This window comes from Callorhinchus milii, unplaced genomic scaffold (assembly GCF_018977255.1).
Source record: "Callorhinchus milii isolate IMCB2004 unplaced genomic scaffold, IMCB_Cmil_1.0 Scaffold24, whole genome shotgun sequence".
In the NCBI taxonomy this organism is placed as follows: Eukaryota; Metazoa; Chordata; class Chondrichthyes; order Chimaeriformes; family Callorhinchidae; genus Callorhinchus; species Callorhinchus milii.
The window spans coordinates 4,346,941-4,369,234 of NW_024704765.1; the positions used below are offsets into that span (position 1 = coordinate 4,346,941).

The 22,294-nt window shown below is 43.8% G+C and overlaps 1 protein-coding gene across 1 annotated transcript in view; it reads left to right on the forward strand.

Moving 5' to 3' along the window:
* The window catches only part of pax7a (paired box 7a), a 75,061-nt gene that overhangs the window by 35,066 nt on the left and 17,701 nt on the right, over positions 1-22,294 (forward strand). The window contains exons 5-7 of the mRNA XM_007897872.2: positions 6,686-6,888; positions 12,731-12,896; positions 13,591-13,766. Coding sequence (XP_007896063.1) covers positions 6,686-6,888; positions 12,731-12,896; positions 13,591-13,766 — 545 coding nt within the window. The remainder of the gene's footprint in view (positions 1-6,685; positions 6,889-12,730; positions 12,897-13,590; positions 13,767-22,294) is intronic.

Genomic DNA, 22,294 nt, shown 5'->3' on the forward strand with positions numbered 1-22,294 from the left:
GCCCAGAGCGTTCATCAGGCCTCAGAGCCACCTTTGTGCCTCGACTCAACTTCACAAATGCAGCTGGGCAGATTTCCACTTGTAAGTGACTATGAGGGGCACCAGCTTCCCCACTGCAAATTACCTGCTACTCCACAGCATCCCAGGCCACCTATTTCTCACTCGCTGTGTATTGTGACTGGAACCTGTTCTTTTTTCTCCCTCCAGCCTGCTTTCAGCAATTTCCTCCCGTTTTCATCACTTTCCTTTCTCATTCCCTCCTCTTCTGGCTCACGCTGGGTAGTGTTATTATGGGTGGGCTGTTTACAGCAGTGAGTCTAACTAGGGGGTGTTAGCAGGGTATCTGACAGCAAGGGTATAACAGACCCGACCTTGTTCTCACCCAAAGTCCACTCACTTGCACCTGGTTCCCTGTGGCCCTCTGATTCTCTTATAAAATCCTTCAATATTGTTAAATCTTTCAATCAGTTGGACTTTGAGCGAAATTCAGCATAGCTCCCTGTACGAATTTGGTGGAATGGCTCAGGACAGATGGATAGAAACGGAAAAAAGCATCAGGGTGAGATGGATGGGTGGGTACGTCTGCAGGGACAGCACCAGCACCGAGAGCAATTTAATACATTCCCAATCAAAGGAGAAATTCAAATATCTCAAAAAAAATCTTCTTCAGAGAGAGATTACAAGAGGTAAATTAGAATTCTGTCCGAGGGTGTTGATGGGTTAGTGTATCTTCTCATGTTGTTTCTGTATAATCACTTCAACATTACTCTTGTGCATAAGCACTCTACCAATGTTAGCACGGAGACAGGTCATGCATAAGGCAGTAATATGTAGATGTGGCACCGGCTGCTTCCAGTCATACAGGGCACACCTTTCCTCTGGTTTCCCCGTCTCTTTCTCATTCTCCTGCTACTCTCTGTCCTCCCATAGTACTCCTTGTACTCGCTTTTCTCATGTTTCATGCCATATCCCTGAGAAACCTTCAGGCAACCCAGATAACCATGGCAGCATTCAAGTATTTAAAATTAAAATGTTCCATTTATTAAAATAACCCAGGAAAAGTAAGAGCACCAAGAAACGGCAGGGAGCGGTAATAAAATAAATCGTAAGGATTATTATTATTATTATAAGACGAATGTGGTATGATGGATTTAATCACCCAATCTTACTTTTCAGTCAGTTTATTTTTAATTCTGTTTCCCCAGCACTACCCCAATAACACCGCCCGCCGCGCCCCCCCACCCCCCCCCACACACCTCCCCCGCGGCTAATCTCCCCATGTGAGGCCAGACAGTGAATATTGTAGGGAATTGTGAAGTTCCACCTCACCCACGCTAATATGAAATTAAAAACCGCAGCCATCCCTGAAACCCCTCCATTCCCCGCACCCCTGCCCTCTCCCCGCAGGATTATGCTCCGATGTTTCCACTCAAAACCAGTTACCAACTGAAGAATTGGAACAAGTCCCGAACTATTCCAGAAAGGGGTAAACCCCAAGACGGTGCCTCAGCCAAAAAGATACACTTATAACATTGCTATTAAACTTTCAGTCGTTCACTCCCCCATCCATCCAACCAAATAAAATCAATGGATAGGCTCAAAGTGTCAAAGGGCCTTCGAGGCAAGGAATAATGGAGGCCCTGTCGCAGGCACTAGGCCTGAGGAGCAGGTACCTTTGTTAAGCCTGAAACAGTCTGAGACCCCATGATCCCACCCCCTGCTGCTTAATGTTTTAATATTCAAACAGCACCTTCCTTCACAAGAGCACCACAGAGAGTCAATATGTCAGCGTTTATTGATATCACACAGGCCTGCACGGGGTTGTCAGTTCTGCATTCAGGCACTAATGGCCCCCTAAGGTGAAGGCCTCTGATGGCTGAAAGGTCTATGGGGCTGTTTTGTCCTAGGTGAGACAAGAAAAGGAGTGCACAGAACACAAATGACAAGGAGCTATTAAACGCCAAATGGTGCTAAGTTTTTTATTTTAAGGGTGGGCGGGGAGTAAAAAGGCACGGCAGACTGTTCAATTGTAGGCAAAGATTATAGGCCTCCATGTTACAAAAGGACTTATCCTCAAGAAAAAAAATAAAAGGCTAAAGTGTTTTTAATTTTAAGAAAGGAGACGGTCTGAAAAATATTAAAGAAAGCAGTTTTTCGTAAATGTTAGAAAGCTAGATTGCAATTCTCAGCGGGGGCGGGCAGGCGGGCGGTGAGGTGGGGGGGGGAATCGGGGGGTAAGTTTTGAGCAAAAGTAGGCCTCAATTTTTAAGTCGCTTTGATATTTGAGATTCTGAACGGTCAATATTTTGACAAGGCGATAAAGTGGGAGAAGGGCGGGAGTAAGGGTTGCAACAATGGAGGGAGGTGCAGCGGGAGGAGAGGGCCCCAATGGCTGCTCTACTCTCCCGCTATCTCTCGGCCCTGTCACACAGCAATGAATGGAGAGCGAGACGCTATTATAGACTTCACAGATGTGGCGAGCAGTGGATGAAAAACCTCCATTACCTCCAGGCCCATTGCAAGGTCAGACAGGAGCAAGAAAAATGGGACAGAAATGATGGGGCAGGAGCTGAGGGGGTGCTGCATCTGCTTTCCTCCAGACCTCGGAGTAACAGGCTGCACAGTCAGCGACTCACTCCACTTCATCCTTTCTTCTGTCTATGATTCTTTCAATTAAAGTGCCTTCTTCCTCCTTTTCTTTACCACCCCACCCTCCACGTCCAGCTCACACCTCCACCTCCCTCTTATCTAATGATTTTCTTCTTTAGTCTTGGCTCAGGAAATGAACATAAAAGTTACATCCCGCTCACTTTTCATGTGCAGAGTTAGACTTCCTCAACACTCTTCTACCCAGCAATTTGAGGTTAGCTATAGCATGGGTTAGGTGAAAAGCACACCAATATACCTAATAACATGGCTCAATCCCTCCCTCAGAAGAGCGCCCCCTACTGCACCAGTGTAACATTTACATTTCTAGGTCCTGGCATTATCTAGGTCTTACTGCCTGAGTTGTTAAAGAATGATCAAGAGACTGACAGATAAGGCCAGTTTCAAATTCCTCCCACTAGCAACTGGGTTTAGACTGTCCAATCTCATTTAACTTTCTAGCTTACAGCCGAACACATGTCTCAGGACTGATTCAAACCAACATCCTAGAAGTGAAAGGCACTGGAGGCACCAGACTCCACTGCCAAATCCTTACCCAAATGTTTCTGACTAAGTACGATGATGACTGATTGTATGCCTCTTATAAAAACCTTTGGATCTTTCTGCTGCTCAGTGCCAAGCACTGAAAAAATATCTGGGTGGGAAATCAGTGTAACTGCTCGTTCTAGGGTTACATGATACCCCCATCTGGACCACTGCATGGCTCGGCTCAGCTGTGAGTCTGGGAGGGGGGGAGGGGGCCTGGGAGCATAAATACACAGAAGACAATACAAGAGAGAAACACCAGCTAAGTGAAAACTGACTGGATATTTCACACCATGTTCAGCCCAGTACCTTGGCCAACAATCCTTCAGATAAATTGGTCATTCATTCCATTGCTGTTTGTGGAACCCTGTACAAAATGGCTGCTGTGTTTGCCTGCAAATACAGTCAAAGTCACTACACTAGATAGCAATAGATAGCTTTGAGACATTTTTACTTTATAGGCATTAAATCAAATTTAATTATTATTATTGCAGAATCAGGAGAAACAATTCCTTCTAATTGTAGATTATTTCAGGATGAGATGGGGAGAGGGTGAGGGTGGTATTGACTATGAAAAATGATATGTAGCCCATTGCTGGCTCCTGGAGCAGTGTCACGCCGAGTTAACGGCAGAACAGCTCGGAGGCACTTCCACCTCCAAACAAAACCAACAAAATGATTGGCGGAACAAGAGGTCTGTCTGAAGTTTTATTTCATTAATGCGTGCTCATGCCTCTCCCCCAACAAGCTGGCAAGTAATTCTCAAGGATTGGCTCTCCAAAGTAACACAGCATTTCTGCAGCTCCTGAGGAGCCCCTGAGTGGGTTTTAATGACAGATTCCACCTAATCCCTTAACACCTTGTTTAATTAAACTTCATGGCCCGTCAGTGATTCGCTCCATATCCGATCATTGCCTCTCCTCCACCTCCTCTTCTTCTCCGAGAGATGTTTTTTCCGTAATCCTAACCACGCCAAAACTCCTCGTGCAAAGACTTCCCTAATGACTATTTGGCTTGTATGGGTTTATTATTGGAGAATGTGGTTTGACTGCTTGACTCCAAGTCACTAATTTACACATTTAGCCACGCACGATTGAATCACAAAAGGTGAATTTTTCCCATCTCGTTGCTCCACACAAGTGGCCACATCACACCTGCAAACTTTGTTTATAAGTCCCCTACCACTATGAAAATCAATTTGAACGACGGATACATTTTAAGCTCTTGAAGAGTTTTTCCCTTCTATATTTCATGTCTAACCTCCATGCTTCCTCTTCTATCTAACCCCTTCCTCATCCTTTGTTCAGATTTCTCATTGAGTTTCCTCTTCTGTCCTCTGGAAAAGAGTGTAATAATAATAATAATCCTTGCATTTGATATAGCGCTTTTCACGTCTTCTCGACGTTTCAAAGCGCTTCACAGAATAGACTGTAAAGTGAATTGACCGTATATTTGTGGGTGAAACGCGGCAGCCAATTGCGCACAGCAGTGTCCCACAAACAGTCGTGGATTGAAAATGACCAATTTATTATTGTTTTAGTCTTGGAGGGATTATTATTAGGCGTGTGGAGTAAAGAAACTCATATGTATAGTTCACTGTTTATTATAGTACAATGATCATTCATTGCAGCTCTCCAAAGAATGTGATAGTGGAGCACAGTGAAGGAAATGCAACATATAACTGGTTCTATTCAACGCCTGAGAAGGAAAGCTGTGGCAGGCCTTATTCTCCTGCTGATCAAGTCTGCTTTTGCAGTTGTGGCTTCCTGCTTGTTTCTCAATCCCTATACCCTTTGTCTGATCCTTTAGGTACCACAAAATATACAGTCAATTCACTTTACAGTCTATTCTGTGAAGCACTTTGAGACTTCTTGAAGACGTGATCAGGCGCTATATCAAATGCAAGGATTATTATTATTACCAATGCTCTTGTTGTCTGGAACTTATTTTGCACATCTCTTTGCCTCAATTCCTCTGTCCCTGCCTTCAAGACGTTATAAAACTATATATTGCATATATACTCCCTTCTCAGTGCTCTTATCAAAATTATCTAAAGCGCTGTATAAGTGCAACTCATTTTTCTTGCATGAAAAACCACTGATGAGTATTACAGTGAAGGGCTTTGTTAATGAGAGTACATTTTATTTGTTACAGCAATTGGTGGTTATATCAAGGATACATTGAGGGGTATGTTATCAGTACAGTATAACACAAAGGATATTTAGGGTGTTACATGAGGGACTCTGTTATATCAGAGCTGTACAATGAGTGTATTATAATCAATGAGGTGTGATAAATCTGAGGGATGTGAGAGTGTGTTCTATCAATGTTACATTGAGAAGTGTGTATACATTACTTGCGGTGTTTGAGGAAGTTTATGTCATGCCGCTGCTTAGCTATGAACTGGTGTGCAAGAATTCCCACAAACTCCGCACAGCTGTCTGTCTGAAAGCATTCAGTGACAGATTTAAATACCCTTAACTCTCACAGGACCACACCCATCTGCCAGTAAACTACACTGAACCCCTGAAATACCTATCAGTCTTAAATAATCTCAAGAACAGCCTAACTAATTTCCTGGGATACACTTCCCTTCTGCATCAATCACTTTAAAAAGTTCTTATCCAGGTTTGTTTCACGCGTACACATGAGAGGATCCTCACTATACATGTGTTTCAGTACAAAATACAAACTTTAAGCCACTGAAATTTCAGAGATTTGTAAGGGGTTACAAGACCCACCTCACTGACCCACCACTGGAGCCCCAATTCTACCACACTGAGCTCCATAGCCAGTTCAGCAAACTTCTAAAGCATGAACCATTTTTTATAAATCAAAGTTAATCCTTTTTGCAGCTGTGCCCATTCCACGGAGGCATTAATAAAGGCAATTAAGGATTCTAATTAATTTTAATTATCAGGAAAACAAACTTAAGACCCTGAGACATCCCCACCCTGCCCCTGTCTGGTTGCAAAGGCGACTGATTATCAGAGCAGGAAAATCAGTTTGAATTCCAGGATGGTCAGACTCAATCACAGTGGTGAATAAGCAGCTCTCTCAGCTGTAAGGAAGTTTTCTGATTCAAATCAATTAAAATAATAATAAAAATAATAATCCTTGCATTTGACACAGCGCCTTATCACGTCTTCAAGAAGTCTCAAAGCATCTCAGAGAATATACTATAAAGTGAATTGACTGTATATTTTGTGGGCAAAACATGGCAGCCAATTGCACACAGCAGTGTCCCCCACAGACAGCTGTAAATTGAGTGACCAAATTATTTTTTTATTATATATTTTTTGAAGGAATTATTGCACCTGGAATAGCGATCCACCAATCGACTAACAACCGGGTTCCGACTTACTGCTAAGTGAACAGAGACGTGTGGAGTAAGGAAACTTGCCCAACGTTCGCCTGCTAGAAATTAAACACATGAAAGCACAAGTTGTTGTTGAGGCAGCAAGTGGTTCTAAATATCTCTCTGCTCCAACAGGCAACCGTTTGGATGATGGTGGCTCAGATGTGGAGTCGGAGCCCGACCTTCCGCTTAAGAGGAAGCAAAGGCGCAGTCGCACCACCTTCACTGCAGAGCAATTGGAGGAGCTTGAGAAGGCGTTTGAGAGGACTCACTATCCGGACATCTACACCAGAGAGGAACTGGCTCAGAGGACCAAACTGACAGAAGCACGGGTGCAGGTGAGTCACAGCTTGGAGGATGAGGAGAATCGACTTGAAAATGTTCATTCTAGCTTCTAAATCCATCCAATGTGGCGTACCAACCTACTGAAGTAACCTCCTCCAGCCCTATTCTAGGGCCCACACCCCCATAATTCTGTCACTAATGAGACAGAAAGGTTTGAGCCAATTCAGGCTTTTGCAATCAGGAGTTCAGGACAGCACGAGATGTGTAAAAACATGAGCAAGGAGGTGTGAGCTAACTGTGGATGTATCTTTTGAAGGGTTAGAATCCGAACCACAAAACAAATCATAATCTTTTTCATGAGCTGCATGCAGTTAGCCCTCAGGGCATCATTTTGGTTGTAGTGCTGAGAAAGAGTTACAAGGTGGGAAATAAAAACCTGACGGAAAAATAGGTGGCACTTTTTCCCAGTGGCAGGGAAAAAGTGGCATATTTTCCCTGGCATATGGCATTGGCAGTGGCAGGGAAAATGTGAGCCAAATGGACCCTTCTATGGTGAAAAGTATGATCACTTGTTTCATTGGGCTCCATTAGGGTGGAGCACATCTGAAGAGGTCCATGAGCAGAGAAGCTCACTCAAGGTCAGGATGTTGCAGGGAAATGTCAAGACATCCAAAAGAGAACATTATTTATGTGTAATAAATGCAACAGCTGTTCTGGACAAATACTTCTGGACCATCCTCATTCTCAGATCCTGGCACCACTTGCCTCCTCCCACCACTTAAAGCCCACCATCCCATCGAAGCATTCCCAACATTGCAGTGCAGATTTTCAATCCCTCTGGGTCTATTTAAAGGTTCCACGAGGTAATCAATCAACATCTCATAAAGGAAAAGAAAGTCTCCAATGTAACCCTTCTATTTATCTTCACCATCTTTGTAATCACCCACCCACTGACCCAGACCAGAAGCAGAAAACAAGTGTCACCCCAGCAATTGGTAAATAGTTATGGCAGAAAAGTACGTGGTAATAATAACACTTGCATTTTTATAGCGCCTATAAAGTTGGAACATCTCAAAGCATTTTATAGGTAATAACTGTCAAATGCAGTGACTGTATTGGGAGGCAAACACAGCAGCCAATTTCAACACAGCATGGTCCTACAAACAGCCATGAAGTGACTAACCAATTTATTTGAAAAGATTATTGATATTCCTGATGCTGAGATCACCAGGAACCTGAAACCTTCCCAGTCTGTGTGACTTACTGCATGACATGGGTGATGTGGGAGGGGATGAAGGTTTTTCAGTCTCGCAATTCACATAATGGAGCCGATTAATTAGAAGCGATCATAATGTAAAAAGATGCCCTGCCTCTATCCAGTGTTGTCTGCTTCCTAACTGCTCACATGATATCCTGAGTAAAATATCTGAAAATGTGGAGCTATTGTGACTGCGTGCTTCTGTCACATTATACATTAATTCTATTTGGGCTGAATGACTGTATTTAAACAGTGAACATGTGATAAGGCATGTTTGAGATCACGGGACAGGCATCCAGAAGTGAAACATCAAGTTCTCCTGAAGCATTCCTCTTTGCATTCACACTGCCACTGTTAACCCTCTCTGACCTCCCTTTCAACAACAAGTTCCCAAATTGCCCAGCAACATGAGCCTGGAGCAGAGGGAGGGGACGGGGGGAGGGAGAGTGAAACTGGGAAGTGATTGTTCTTGGAGGGACAGATGACACTAAGGGGAGAAGCAATCCAAGGCACTGTTGATGACAGACCCACCAGCCTGGCTCAACAGCAGGACTTTTGAAGGGGCAGATCAGTCACCGAGAGCTACAATTTTTCCCCTCTTGGCTCGCGTTACCCTTGCAAGTCAAAACCCCAATTGGTTGGGTGGTCATAGCCGGATAAGCAACGGGAAGCTTACCAGTACAGCGCCTTGAGATGTGCTCCTGACGTAAAAGGCATTATACAAATGTAATTTGTGGTTATAGTCAGAGTTCACAATGGCAAGCTTTGCAGTTTTAGCTGCTTAAACTTCAGCACTCCCCCCACCACCCCCACCCCAAGTCTTGGCTCTTACCTACCTACCTTAATATTCTCTGAAATTAGGTGAACAGTTGTGTCCTTCTGGGGAAAGAGTACGTCCTCCAGCCCCAACAAAATGAACTTTCGGTGCGTAAGTCACGTTCATATTGTGGAAGTCTATCTTTTCAGCATGACCATGGGTTTCCACCTGTACCAGATCCCTGACTTACCCCAAAAATAAATGAGAGAAATTCCACCTGGGTCTAGATTGATGCTACTCTCTTACCATTTCAGATTGTGCAGAATTTGGCAATTTGTTGAATTCGGTCTTTACTTTGAAGCTGGTTTCTATAGTTCTTAAAAAAACTTGCAGAAAAAATACTTAAAAATTAACATTATATTTGGGGATTTGCCAAATCCTGGGTATTTTGAAACACTAATAAAAAAGAGTGGTGCCTGCAGGTGTAATTATCTAATCTACCTAAGTTCTTTGGTGCTGTTAGTCAAGTTCAGTGCCACAACTACACAGACCCTGTAAAACTAAAGGTTATTTTACACAGAAGTCTCTGAGATTTCTTTGAGGAACCATCAATGAGAGTAGGAAATGCAGCGAACCACCCAAATGTGTGTACGGCAGCTAATGAGGCTGTTGTCTATGCTGGCTGCAGTTTGGCTTGCAGTGCTAACTGCACGGTTGCTCGAGATGCTAGCTATAGAGTGTATCGGTCGTTACTCCACTCCATTGCATTTCAACACTTCAGTGCTATCTGTCTTCATAATGCACAGCGAGCTGAGAGTGTGTAGCTCTCTCTCTCTGTCTCATGGATCAGCTACTGCATGTCGGACAAATTGCAGGCGCTGATCCTTATCCTCAGTGCTATAATTAATGCCAGACCTACTCCCATGCGAACACCTATCTGTCCAACTCGCTTTGGCCTCCTGCTCTCTCCATCCTTCACTTTCTCACTCTCGCTCTCTCTCTCTGCAACTCTTGATTCAACCAGCCTTAGCTTACTTTTTTTCTTTCATCCCTTCTCACTCAACTCCCCTTGCTCTATGGAGCTGAGCTCCGCACTGGAGATAAGGCTGGGAACCATCCAATGGCGTAATTTTGCACTGAGCAGTGCATTTGTCAAGTGACCCCTCAAAGCCTGATTTGTATTGAATTGTAACTTCTTCAAAACTATTGCTCCTTCGAAATCAATAATCTCACAAGACTACTGAAGCTAAATATCCTTTATGTTCTATTCTCTTCTTACCTCATAAAAGGGAGAGGGGTAAGGAGAGACCAAGACACGAGGAATAGCACATCAACCCACAGGACAAAGATTAATGCTGATTTTTTTATGACTCTGCTTCTCCTGTGTTCTTCTTTGACGATGTAATTTAATAAGCTGACACAGAGCATGCTTTCAGACAGCAGGGCAGTCTGGCTCTTGTAAGACCGCTCATCTCACTGATACTTCAGGGTGACGCACTGCTTGTCTCAGCCTCCCAGATCAGCCAGAAGTTTATTTGTGGAGAAGTGGATTCAGATTCCTGCTTTTCTGTGCTAAGTAGTTTCCCTTCTGAGGTGCAGACGCTGAAGCCAACATAAAAGGGAAGAGCGCTTGTGGACAAGAGAGGTCAGAGGCCACCTGTCTTGCTGAGAGCCTCTGTGAAATCTACCCAGTAGGGGCAGATGAGAGCCTCTGATGTTGACCTAGAGTAAATAACTCACCATGGATTGCTGTTTGCTTTCTCACAGTTGGACCCCGGCGTACACCCAGCCCTTTATTTTGACTCTGCCATCTTTCAGAATTATTTTTCTCCCCTGTTGTCTTATTCTCCTCCCCGCCCCATCTTATTGTTTCGCACAAATGGCTACTCTTCCATACAGCTTGAGATGTGCCCAAGACCAGAGACCTCTCTGGTTTGGGGAGGGAGATGCTTGATGGATTGAATGGCCTTGTGTTATGCTCTTCTTTCCTTTTTTCTTGGCCAGTGCTTTTAAAAGGATCTGCACCACTCAGTATGCCAGTGGTGTCCTGTAGCTTAGTGGTTAGAACGCTTGCATCGCAAGTTAGAGGACCTGAGTTAGATTCCCGGCAGGGCGAAACATTAAAGCAACTTCCGTTACTCACGCCTCTGTTTACCTAGCAGTAAGTAGGAACCCAGTTATTTGTCAATTGGTGGATTGCTTTTCTGGGGGTGATATTCCCTTCAAAAAAAAATGTGGTCACTCAATCCATGAGTGTTTGTGGGACACTGCTGTGCGCAATCGGCTTCCGTGTTTCGCCCACAAAATACAGTTAATTCACTTATATACAGTATATTCTGTGAAGCGTTTTCAGTCGTCTCAAAGACGTGATAAGGCGCTATATCAAATGCAAGGATTATTATTATTATATCTAGAACCCATGCTGCCAGCCTATACTTATTCAGGATGGTCTGACGGTCAGAGAATGTTTCAATAGCAACATCACCCATTCAGTTAACCCCCGACAATGTGAGCGTTTCCCACTGCAGGTCCCACAGGAAGGAATTCTATCAGACTTTTTTTTAAATAAAGAAGTTTTTTCCCTGGAATGTTCTTAAAGATCTCGTCAATAAATTAATTTAAGATTGCAAAGCTAGGGCGGCACAGAGTGTGATCTCAGCCGATGTGAAACAAAAGAGGTTTGTGTGTAACCGGAGTCGTCACGAGTCACTCCTGCCCACACTCACATCTGTTAATGTCAGTTTTGATTTGGAGTCAACTTTTCCCATTTCCCACTCGTCTCGCATAGCACTCCTTGAAAAGTGGCTGACTCTGCCGTCAGCTGACAAAGACTCAACCCATCTAACAAGCTGAGGGCTGAAGTTCCAGCCAGTAAACCCAGTTTGTCTTAAAACTGATTGCGCAGAATTGTACTGATTCCTTACAGGAAAAAAATGGCTTTCAAATTAAGTCTGCGTAGAATTTCAATCCTCTGATGTGTGAATCTGACTGGCGTGTGTTTGTGTGTAGGCATCAGGATATATATGAGTTCTATTTCCAGAGAACTTAGGTTGGCAAAAAACATATCTTGGTAAACCAAAGTGTGCCCTGGTGAAGCTTAAGCAAATAAAAGCTTCCTTGAGTCCAAAATTCGGAGGATCCACTCTACTGCCTCTAGCCCTTTCCACTGCCATCCATTCCCCACTTCCCCCTCTGGTCCTCAACCATCCCTCATTCCACACTTTTGACCCTACCCCCCACCTCTTCTTTCACCTCCATCATTTCCCAAATGAAGCCCACCACCACCTCCATTTAGTTCATCTCTACCCCTCTACTTCCCTCCCAACTCCACCTCCTTGCCACCCTATTAATAAACATCTTGAATCTCTCTCTGACTACTAGCACCATTCCCACCCCGTTAAAAACAGCTGTCATTATCCTCACCCTCAAAAAACCTTCCATTGACCCATCTCTCTTTGCAGTGCACTGGTAAGCTGTCCACTTTTTGTCCAACTAGGATCACCTTTGGATATTTGGCTTAAAGGGTTATCAGGAGCTGAATAGGAAGCATCCCAGCCCCAATGGCTGGTCCACTCCTCCAAGTCCTGCCAATAAGCCAGGCTGGCTAATCATCAACAGTATTAGCCTAGAGTACTGTGGACCTACCTGGCTCCAGTACCATACCGAGACTTGATTCCACTCTTCCTTTGCCAGGTATATCACCTTCGTGCAAAATTAGGTCCAAATAGACTCCACTTATTTACCCCAAAAGGAGAATTTCACTCTTTGGTCATTCGACATTTGACAAGCAGAGATTTCTCTCTCGCTCTCTCTGTCTGTCTATCTGTTTCCCCTGTCTCTTTCTGACCTGCTCTTTCTGTTTCTGTTGCTTTGTTCGCAGGTTTGGTTTAGTAATCGTCGAGCCAGGTGGCGCAAGCAGGCGGGAGCTAATCAGCTGGCAGCATTTAATCACCTGTTACCTGGTGGTTTCCCACCCACCGGAATGCCAACACTGCCTCCTTACCAGCTGCCAGAATCAACGTACTCCACCACTGGCATGTCTCAAGGTAGGGCCGCCACCAGCTCAACCTTTTACATTCCTGTCTGGCAGTGCTGACATAGTCAAAAGCAACAGTCTCCAATCCAAACTCTTAGCTGGGAATTGATTTATCACACTGAAGGGGATGGACCTCCCACTTCACGCCATTATCAATGGCGAATTCTCTTCAGGCAGTGAGATACCTCCTACACTGCGAGTTTTTGGCGAGGACAAAATCTGTATCCTGCTAAACGGGAATTGAAAGTGCCAATTCAAGAACTGGAAGTCCAACATTGGCCTTGTGGATATTGCCATTGAGAACAGTGTCAGTTGAGGGGGAAGAAATCTGCCTCCAGCACATTCAATATGATGAATATCAAATTACCCTCAAATTGATCCAATGTGTGCTTAATTCGGAATATTTGCAAAATGACAGATTTTTGAAAGCCAACAAATTCAAAACAAAAAGGCCAGAGGATGGAACCGATTCTCCCTCATAATTTGATGATCTTTAGAAATCACATTTAACTTTTGCAAACATTGCAATTTAAGCACTTTCGGACGCTGCCCCACATGAAGGGTGCTATATAAATACACGTTTTTGTTGTAGACCACTTAATACTCGCTAAGTAGCGATCAAGCATCAGTGTATGAAAAATGTTCATCTTCACATTTCTTGTGGTTTTGTGTGACTGAACTCAATCTTTTTTGGGGGCTCTCAGATGGGGGAAGCACAGTACACAGGCCCCAGCCTCTCCCACCATCCTCAATGCACCAAAGCGGATTGGCTGCAGCGGCAGACGGCAGCTCCTATGGTCTCTCCTCGAACCGGCACAGCTTTTCCAGCTATCCTGACAGCTTCATGAATCCAACAGGACCCAACAACGCTATGAACCAGGTCAGCAATGGACTCTCCCCCCAGGTCAGCCTTCACACCAGCAATTTTCCAATGTCTCACTTCAAAGCTGTAAACCATTGCAACCCTCTCATCATATCCCCTTCTCCCATCCAAGTAAGTCACAGGATGCAACCTCAAGCTACATTTGTAGAGGAATTTCCCCCCCCCCCACCATGAATAATGTCTTGTTTTGTTGCAATCCTAGACGTTGAAGCAACATTACCAGCCATTCATTCTGTCACATCCAGAAAAGAACCCCATGTACGTCACACTGAGTACAAAATCTCAGCTCCAAGGAGATCTCGTATTGAGCTGAGATCTCGCGAGTCACTTGGTGTACCCCTGCAGAAGATGTGGTTACCTAGTATAATTCCACCCACCTGCTTGATGATAGCCTGTAATTATCTTTTTAAGCACTTTTTTAAAAAGAATTTATGGACTCTGCCTCAGGAATTGTTTGCAAACAATTAATTTGGCGGCTTGCAACATCCTCCTGACATGAAAGGCGCTATACATGTGTCATTTGTTGTTGTTGTTGAATGGATGTGGTTTGCTCTATTTCGGATGCTCTACTGAATGCAATGGAGTTGGGGCTTCAAATGCCACTCTTTGATCGAGAACGGTTTACGTTTAGGACAGAATATTTTGGAGGCGGTTGTGCTGTCTATGACAACAACTCAGTAGCTGCTTGTGTATTGCAATTACATTAGTCCCTCCATCTCCACAAAGACTCCTCCAGCATCTCTTTATTTAAAGAAAAATTGGGCATGGGAGTGCAGAGTTGATATTAGTGTACTGTACATGGAACGGTTGACAGACAAATAACTGATATTTCATACAGTAAAACTAAAGTATTGCCGTGCTTGCTCCTTGAAATTGTCCCTTGTTGGCTTTCCATCAGAATCCACTCTAAACAGGAAACCAACAAGTTTGTGTGTGAGCCTGTGCATTCATGCAGGTGTGTGTGTTTGTGTGTGTATGTGTGAGTACAAGAGAACAAGCTTGTGGATATGTGTGTGTGTGTGTAAGTGAAAATCTTATCACTAAATACCACATGGAAGTAAGGAGTAAATTATCTGTGATGCCCTGTGACAGCCCAACCTGTGAAAGCAGTTCCTCCTAACAAGCAGAAAATAAGATTGACAGGGTGTGTGAGGAGCTGTACATGAATTTCAATCGGATATTTGGGCACAATTACCTCGTTTACACAGATTTCACTGTAAATTGTACATTGCTTGAAGCACATCTGAAACAATCGCTATTAGTTTCAGGAGCACAGTCAATTAAGGAATTATTAGGAGCAAGTGGTTGTATCTCTGCTTCTTTGAGCTGGGCTTTCCTAACCTTTTGTTCAATGCAGCTTAAAAATGGGCAAGTTTAAAGCAATATTAAAACAGTCCTTGCATTTGATCCAGGGCTCATTATAACGAAAAGTCTCAAAGCTTTTGAAACTGTGAATTTCAAGCTTTTCACGTTTACTGACCGGTATTAAAATGTGTCGACTAATCTGGACTAGTATTGTGCGAGTGCCCAAAATCCAAGAAGAGCGACTAGCTTTATGTTGTTTTGGATGAAGCAGCAATATTGACCAGACTACTTGGAGAAATTCCCTGCTCTACTTCCAAATAGCGCCGTGGGATTGTTCAATATCCGTCTGGTGATTGTTAATAACATTCACCAACAATAATAGCGCTTCGAGACGCTACCCTACGCGAGGGGCGTTATATAAACGCAAGTTGTTGTTATTTGAACAACTGGATTAGGCTAATAGTATGGGAGTAAAAAGCAGTTGCTACCTGTGGAGTGGGCTTTGTGACTATATATACGCTATCCCCATTGCATCCACCGTCATTGCTTCCCCATCCACATCTGTGACATAATATCCAAAGTCTTCTGAATCTATTTGACCTCAATGTGCTGTAAAACGGTTGAAGTTCATGGATCTGAACCACAGCAGAATAGGCCACGTTTGGAGCATTCTCCTTCTCCAGGGATAAGTTCCTTATCGTAACATTTCAGATGTGGGAGTGAACGCCTGCCACTGAGGAAGAAATCCACGAAGAAAAAAAGGACCAGTGATTTGTTGATCCTTAAAGGATTTTCCTGTTTCGGTTACTAACAAGCACTGTATTGAGTAATTCCCCATCATTGACACAGTCTCTGATGTAAATGTTACATGGAAGGTACAGTCTCAGAGGGATGGACTATAAGATCTTGCTCTTCACCCTGTAAAATACATATGTCCGAGGGGACCTTAACTAACAATCTAAAATGCTAAGTTGGATAGAGAATGTACACCTAGGAAAATAATTTCAGATTTGTCAAGACAGCAGAACAGGAGGGCGGTTCAGGACTGTAAAAGGCAATATCAGGACAGACATCAGGTACTCTTTACAAAGAGGGTAACTGACAGCTGGAATGGGTTACCATGAAGAGTGGTAGAGGTTATGAGTATCTAAAAAACAGCTTGATGTTAAGATGGGAAGATGGTAAACCAGAGATTCTGCCAATGCCCAGTGAGCTACTCTGAAACGATACCCTCCATTTCCATTCCTGTTCTGCCCAGGAGCCTCTGTTTTGTTGCACATTCAGCTGCAGCTGTACTCATTCTTGTACTGGCTCCAATTTGAGTTTGTAGCCTGAGTCTTTCTCATCTGCTTCCAAAAGCTGGGAGCTAAATACCATTCCCACCGCTAGAATCACAAGTACTCGCTTCTGCCCCGGAGGTGGGGGTCATCCCGTCTGTAAAATCTTAAACAAATATTATGCTTTTAATTCATTTGAAATAAAACACAGCGTTGCCCCAGGGGTTCAGGGTGACTTGAAGAACAGATAAAGGAGTCTGCTCCACACTAGCTTGGCACCAAGTGAGGAGCCTGGTTTTAAGCCACAGGAAGCTCAGCCAATACCGTTAGCACAGTTGGCTCCATGTCTTCTCTGAAAGGTGAATGTTTGCTCATGAGGTGGGCTTCAAGATCACAGTCGTAAGCACTTTCCAGGCAGTTCAAGGATTAATTTAAGACAATGGAGCACAGGGGGAAAACAAGACTGGTTCCACATCCCACCTCCCTTCCAGCTGTTAAGAGAAAGAAGGGAAGGGGCTGCGCTCACTAAGAAGGATATGATAAATGCTCTGAGGATTAATGCCCCCCTCTCCCATGAAACTACCATGGAATTCCAGAAGAGATTCTGATTGGTAAAAGAGAAAAAAAAGTGCAAAATGCAGCCAAGTTTGCAGCTCTAGAAATAGTGAAACAGATAAATATATTTACAGAGGCTTTTGAAGACAGAAAATGGAGTAGAAACCTGGAATGGCTTAGAAGAGAATTCTGGAGGACAGAGGTGTGGTAGCTGAAGGGAGTAAAGAGTGAGTATCAGACCAGAGTTGGAAGAGTGAAGGATACAGGCGAGATAGGGTGGAGAGAGACCATGAAGGGATTTCAAAACCAAGAGAAATTCTTAAACTCATCATTGAGGGACTGGGAGCCAGTGGACACTCTAAACCCACTGATTCACCTCTGTTTTTAGCAATCGGTCTGTGCTCCCTTTTGTCCTTTGGTGCATTAGCTTCAGCTACCCCGAGCTCCCATTGCGACTTTATTACTTGTACAAAAAATATTTCAGTTCTCAAAACAGTTTGGCAACTCATTCATTCAGTACAGCAATTAGAGACAACAGTCTGTACACTCAAAGACCGCTTCAATCAATGGTCTAAATAGGGCAAGGGTGTACAGCACAGGAATCAGCAGGCTGTCTGACTTTTAACGACTTTAATTACCATATGAAATGCTCAATAGAATTGAGAAAGTAAACCCATACCAATACTTCTATATAAAATGGTGAATCTGATTGAAAAAAGTAATTCCAGAACAATACTTTCAGATATACCAAGACAGAAGGACAAAAGGCACAGATTGAGGGAGATGAAGAGTAATTTCAAGACAGACACCAGGAAGTATTTGTTTACATGGACAGTAATTAATGACTGGAATGGTTTAGCTATAAAAGGTAGTTGAACCCAGATCATTTTAAGAAGCAGCTTGATGCTAAAAATGGAAAAATGTTGTTGTGAGAATTCTGGAAGGCCGAAGTACCATCTCACCCAACATTTCTTGTGATCCTTTGAATTCTCATTGCCTGTCAGGGCAGTAGAAATAACTCCACAACTTTAAGGAACATCAGGGGTATTCCCCCTCCATCTACTCCATTTTAGGGTGTGTCCACTTCTCATTTTGTGCTTGAGCACACATTTAAGGAACAGTGGTAACCCTTCTCCGCTTCCGTCCAGAAATGATCCCACTGTAAGCCCCATTCTGTAATCGTTAAACCCTCTTGCCCCTGGAGTCCATCCAATTTCTCATGACCTGATTCCTCAACAATGGGAGGGCCCTAGGTTAGACAAGCATTCACTGGAAAGTATTTTTTTTCCTCTGGAACAATCTTTTCCTTCTGCAACGGTCTACCCTGACGGCTGAGAAAGCATCCCACTCCCACCTGGCCCTTCATACGCGGTGCCAGCACTGACTTTGTGAGGCTGTGAGTGCCATATGGTCCAAGCTATTGCCATGATCTTATGGCCGAGCTATGGAGGGTTAAGCCCTTCTCTGTCCATAGGGAGCTCTTAAATATTTTTCATGGATTTCGAGCTGAGCTCCTGCCAGAACTGAGAGTTCCTTTCGTCAGCGTCCTTCCCCCTCCTTTTTGGAAAGGTTCCTGTTTTTTTTAACCATTAATCCCAATAACATTTTCTCACTGGTAGCAGCTACTGTATATCCCCACAGACTCTGGCTGGACTGTCATACAGCGAGGTTGTAAACTTGATAAGCGCAAAATTTTTCCTGAACTGTGTAATGCTAAATCAAACCTTTTTTTGTTACTCACTTGAAATGGGTCCAATGTGGGGGTGGAATGAAAGATTAACAAACGAGAGTCAGAGTGAGAGACACACTAAAAATTCAGAGGGTCCTCCTAATTCAAACCTCTAATAGTAGTATGATTAATCAGCAATAACGGAATCAGTAACAGGAGGGATGGGAAAAGTCCCACAATATGAGACCAAACCAATATAACCCCACATAACTCTGTCTGACAAGTTTCTGTTCCCACCTACTCCTGTGAGCTCCTTGTCCAGATTGCTTCACCTGTTTTCAACCCACGGCCATTCTCTCATGATTCTTGTGAATCATTCGCTCGGTCTCAGTAAACTAAATCAGATAGTTGCCTGCGAGGGATTCACCTTATGGCTCCTAGAAATCATTTTAGCCTCAGCCTCAGGTTATCTAATGGACACACAACCTGCAAGAGCTATTGCATGGCTTTTATTCACATAGGTCACTGGAATGACTGGTGCAATATGCTGGAGAAGTCTTTTTGACGTGACAGGCGCTATACAAATGTAATAATAATAATAATCCTTACATTTGATATTTCACGTCTTCTCGACGTCTCAAAGCGCTTCACAGAATAGACTGTAAAGTGAATTGACTGTATATTTGTGGGCGAAATGGGGCAGCCAATTGCGCACAGCAGTGTCCCACGAATAGTCGTGGATTGAAGTGACCAATTCATTATTGTTTTTTTTCTTGAGGGATTATTATCAGGTGTGTGGAGTAAGGAAACTTGCCCAAGGCTTCACATTTGTTGAGAACATCGTGGCTGTTTGTGCATACTGTACGTAAATAAGCTGCCGCGTTCACTTACAAAATAAACTGTCACGCCACTTCATAGTAAATCCTGTGAAGTGCTTTGAGATGTCACCTGAAATGAAAGGTGTAATTATGAAATACAAGGATTAGTATTATTTTATTGTATTAACGCATTCTATGGCACGTTTTGGAGGCACGATCTTTCAAAGGTCACAAACCTAGACTGTGTGGCAATCATCGTTGTGTACTGACATTCCACACAAGCCTCCCAGATGTCATGCTTAGTGACATTGGACAGATATTAAGAATAATTAATTAGATGCACAGACAAAGACAGTTTGGGAAAATTTGCTACAAATTTATTTCCCATTTTTGCACCCTTCTCCTCCCCTCCCCCTCCCTCCCAAATGCATCCAATTTCCGATCCACAAGAATCAGTACGCACCCTACTCCTTTGTCCTAACCCTCGGAGAGTCCAGAACCAGAACACTGAGGGAAAAGCACGAAATGCTTTCTTATCTCTGTGTCCTCACGTCAGTGAAATAGCCATGTCCCTTCAACTGCTCGAAGCCTTCCCATCAAACCTCTCACTGACTCAGGTCAAGCGTGTGAAAGAAATTCAAGACCAGACTGGTCCAAATGATTACATCCATGACCCCCCCCCACCCCCCCCAAAAAAAAAAATCCTTAACAATTCCACCTTTCTCCCAGACTTTCCCGACAATCTCCTCACACACACTGAGAAGAAATATTGCAAGGAGGCGATTATAATCCTCCCAGATGGAAGTTCTTTGTTGAAAGTGTGAGCTTTTCTGGCCAGATTTCCCCCCCCCCTCCCAATATATGTATTTTATTTTATGTGCAAAGAGAAATGTTAGATAAGTGAGAGGAGGAAAATTCGTGGAGGCAGTGTAATTAAAATATCGGATGATTGGATTCAGTGGGAGCGGGAGTGCTCCATTGATGTGATGCCGGTGTCTATCACTGGGGTTTGTGCAGGGGTGGGAATCACACACATTCTGTCAGGCTCTCGCTCCACTTTGATCCAGGGCCCCAGGGCCTGTTGACAACCACTTCTTCAGTTGGAGTGAGTCTTGCTCAGTTATTCTTGGCGAGTGTCTGTGAGAGATAAGGGTGCTGTGGCCGGGCTCTCAATGCTACACAGCTATTTCAAACTGGATAATTAGAATCATCAAAACCACCCAAAAATAAAATGTATGAAAAAAGAGAAATCTAGTTCAGGTCCTTCAGAATATTTTAATACTTTGTGCGCGCTAACGCAAGATGGATTATATTGCGAGATCTTCTTCCCGCTTACTCCTCTCTTGTTCTTTAATTCTTTTTTGCTCCCTTGCTCTTTCTCACACTCACTCAATGTCTTTCTCTCTCGCTCATTCTTTTTTTTTTGTCTCTCACTCAGTCCGGCTGTGTGTGTGTGTGTGTGTGTGTGTGAGAGAGAGAGAATGTGAGTCTCTATCTCTCTCTTTCTCTCTCTAGCTCTCCTCACCCTGTAAGTTCACTTTGACTCTCTTCCAGCGTTGGTGAAACACAGGGAGAGAGTCTGGCGCTGTGAGTGGGCTGACGAACTGCGGCGGTATCGAGGGGGCTCCCGGGACACGAGGTCAGGCCCTGCATGTGTTCCACATTAGTTACAAATACCACACTGGCAGGTGTGAGGCATGTGATTAATCCCTGGCCTCCACGACCCTCGGATCTCACCCTAGGAGCTCAGTGCTGTATGGAGGAGAGATGGAGACTGAGGGGGTGCATTTGTCATTATCCACAATTTTTTTTCGCTCTGCACTTGACGTTTTCTTTGAAGGGCTGAAAGCTACTTAACCCTTTCAGAACGTGGGAAATACTGTATTACAACGAGCACAGAATTCCACCCGTTCAAGTTTCTCCTCCTCCTCCTCTCCTGATAACACTTGCAGGGGCCAGTTTCATGGGTGCTTTCCTATACCTTGCCACAATGGCCTCAAACACACCTCCATTTTCTGGTGGCTACCCAGAGAACTGCTAAAAAGTTGGAGTACGTGGACAATCGTGACAGGAGGATGAGGGCTGCAATGTGTTCTTCATAGCCCACCCCACCGTCCCGATAACCAGGTCTGATAACCTACTGACACTTATTCTCTGAGCTCATACATGGTCTACTCCACTTAGGGCAAAGTACAGAAGAGTGCCTATGGAATTCTAACACAGCAAGAGTGCCTTCAGGAGGAGAGAAATTGATGGAATAAGGAATGTTAAGAGAGCAAAATAATAATAAGAATAATCTTTGCATTTAAAATAGCTCCTTACCACGTCTTCGAGTCGTCTCCTAAAGTACTCCCGATGTGAAAGGCACTATAGAAATGTAATTTTTTATTGTCTCAAAGCTCTTTACAGAATATACAGCAAAATGAATTGACTGTATATTTTGTGGGTAAACACAACAATCAATTTCACACAGCAGTGGCCCACAAACAATTGTGAATTCAGTGACCAATTTTTTTTAAAGGGATTATCGCCTTCGGAAAAGCAATTCGTCAATCAACCAAAAAACAGGTTCTTACTTACTGCTAGGTAAACAGAGGTATGTGGAGTAAGGAAACTTGCCCAATGTTTCGCCCTGCCCAGGACTCTACCCCTGTCCTCTCGCTTACGAACTCATATAGTCTACTCTGACACTCTAATGCCATCATTCGGATGAGATGTTGAACCGAGGTCCCGTCAGCCTGTTCAGGCAGATGTTAAAGAGTCCACAGCACTATTCCAAAAGAAAAGTGAGTTTCTTCTGGTGTACAGGCAAACAATTTTCAAATCGAACTAGTCATTCACTTCATGGCTGTTTGTTGGACATTGCTGTGCACAGTTTGGCTATTGCAGTTACCCACAAAA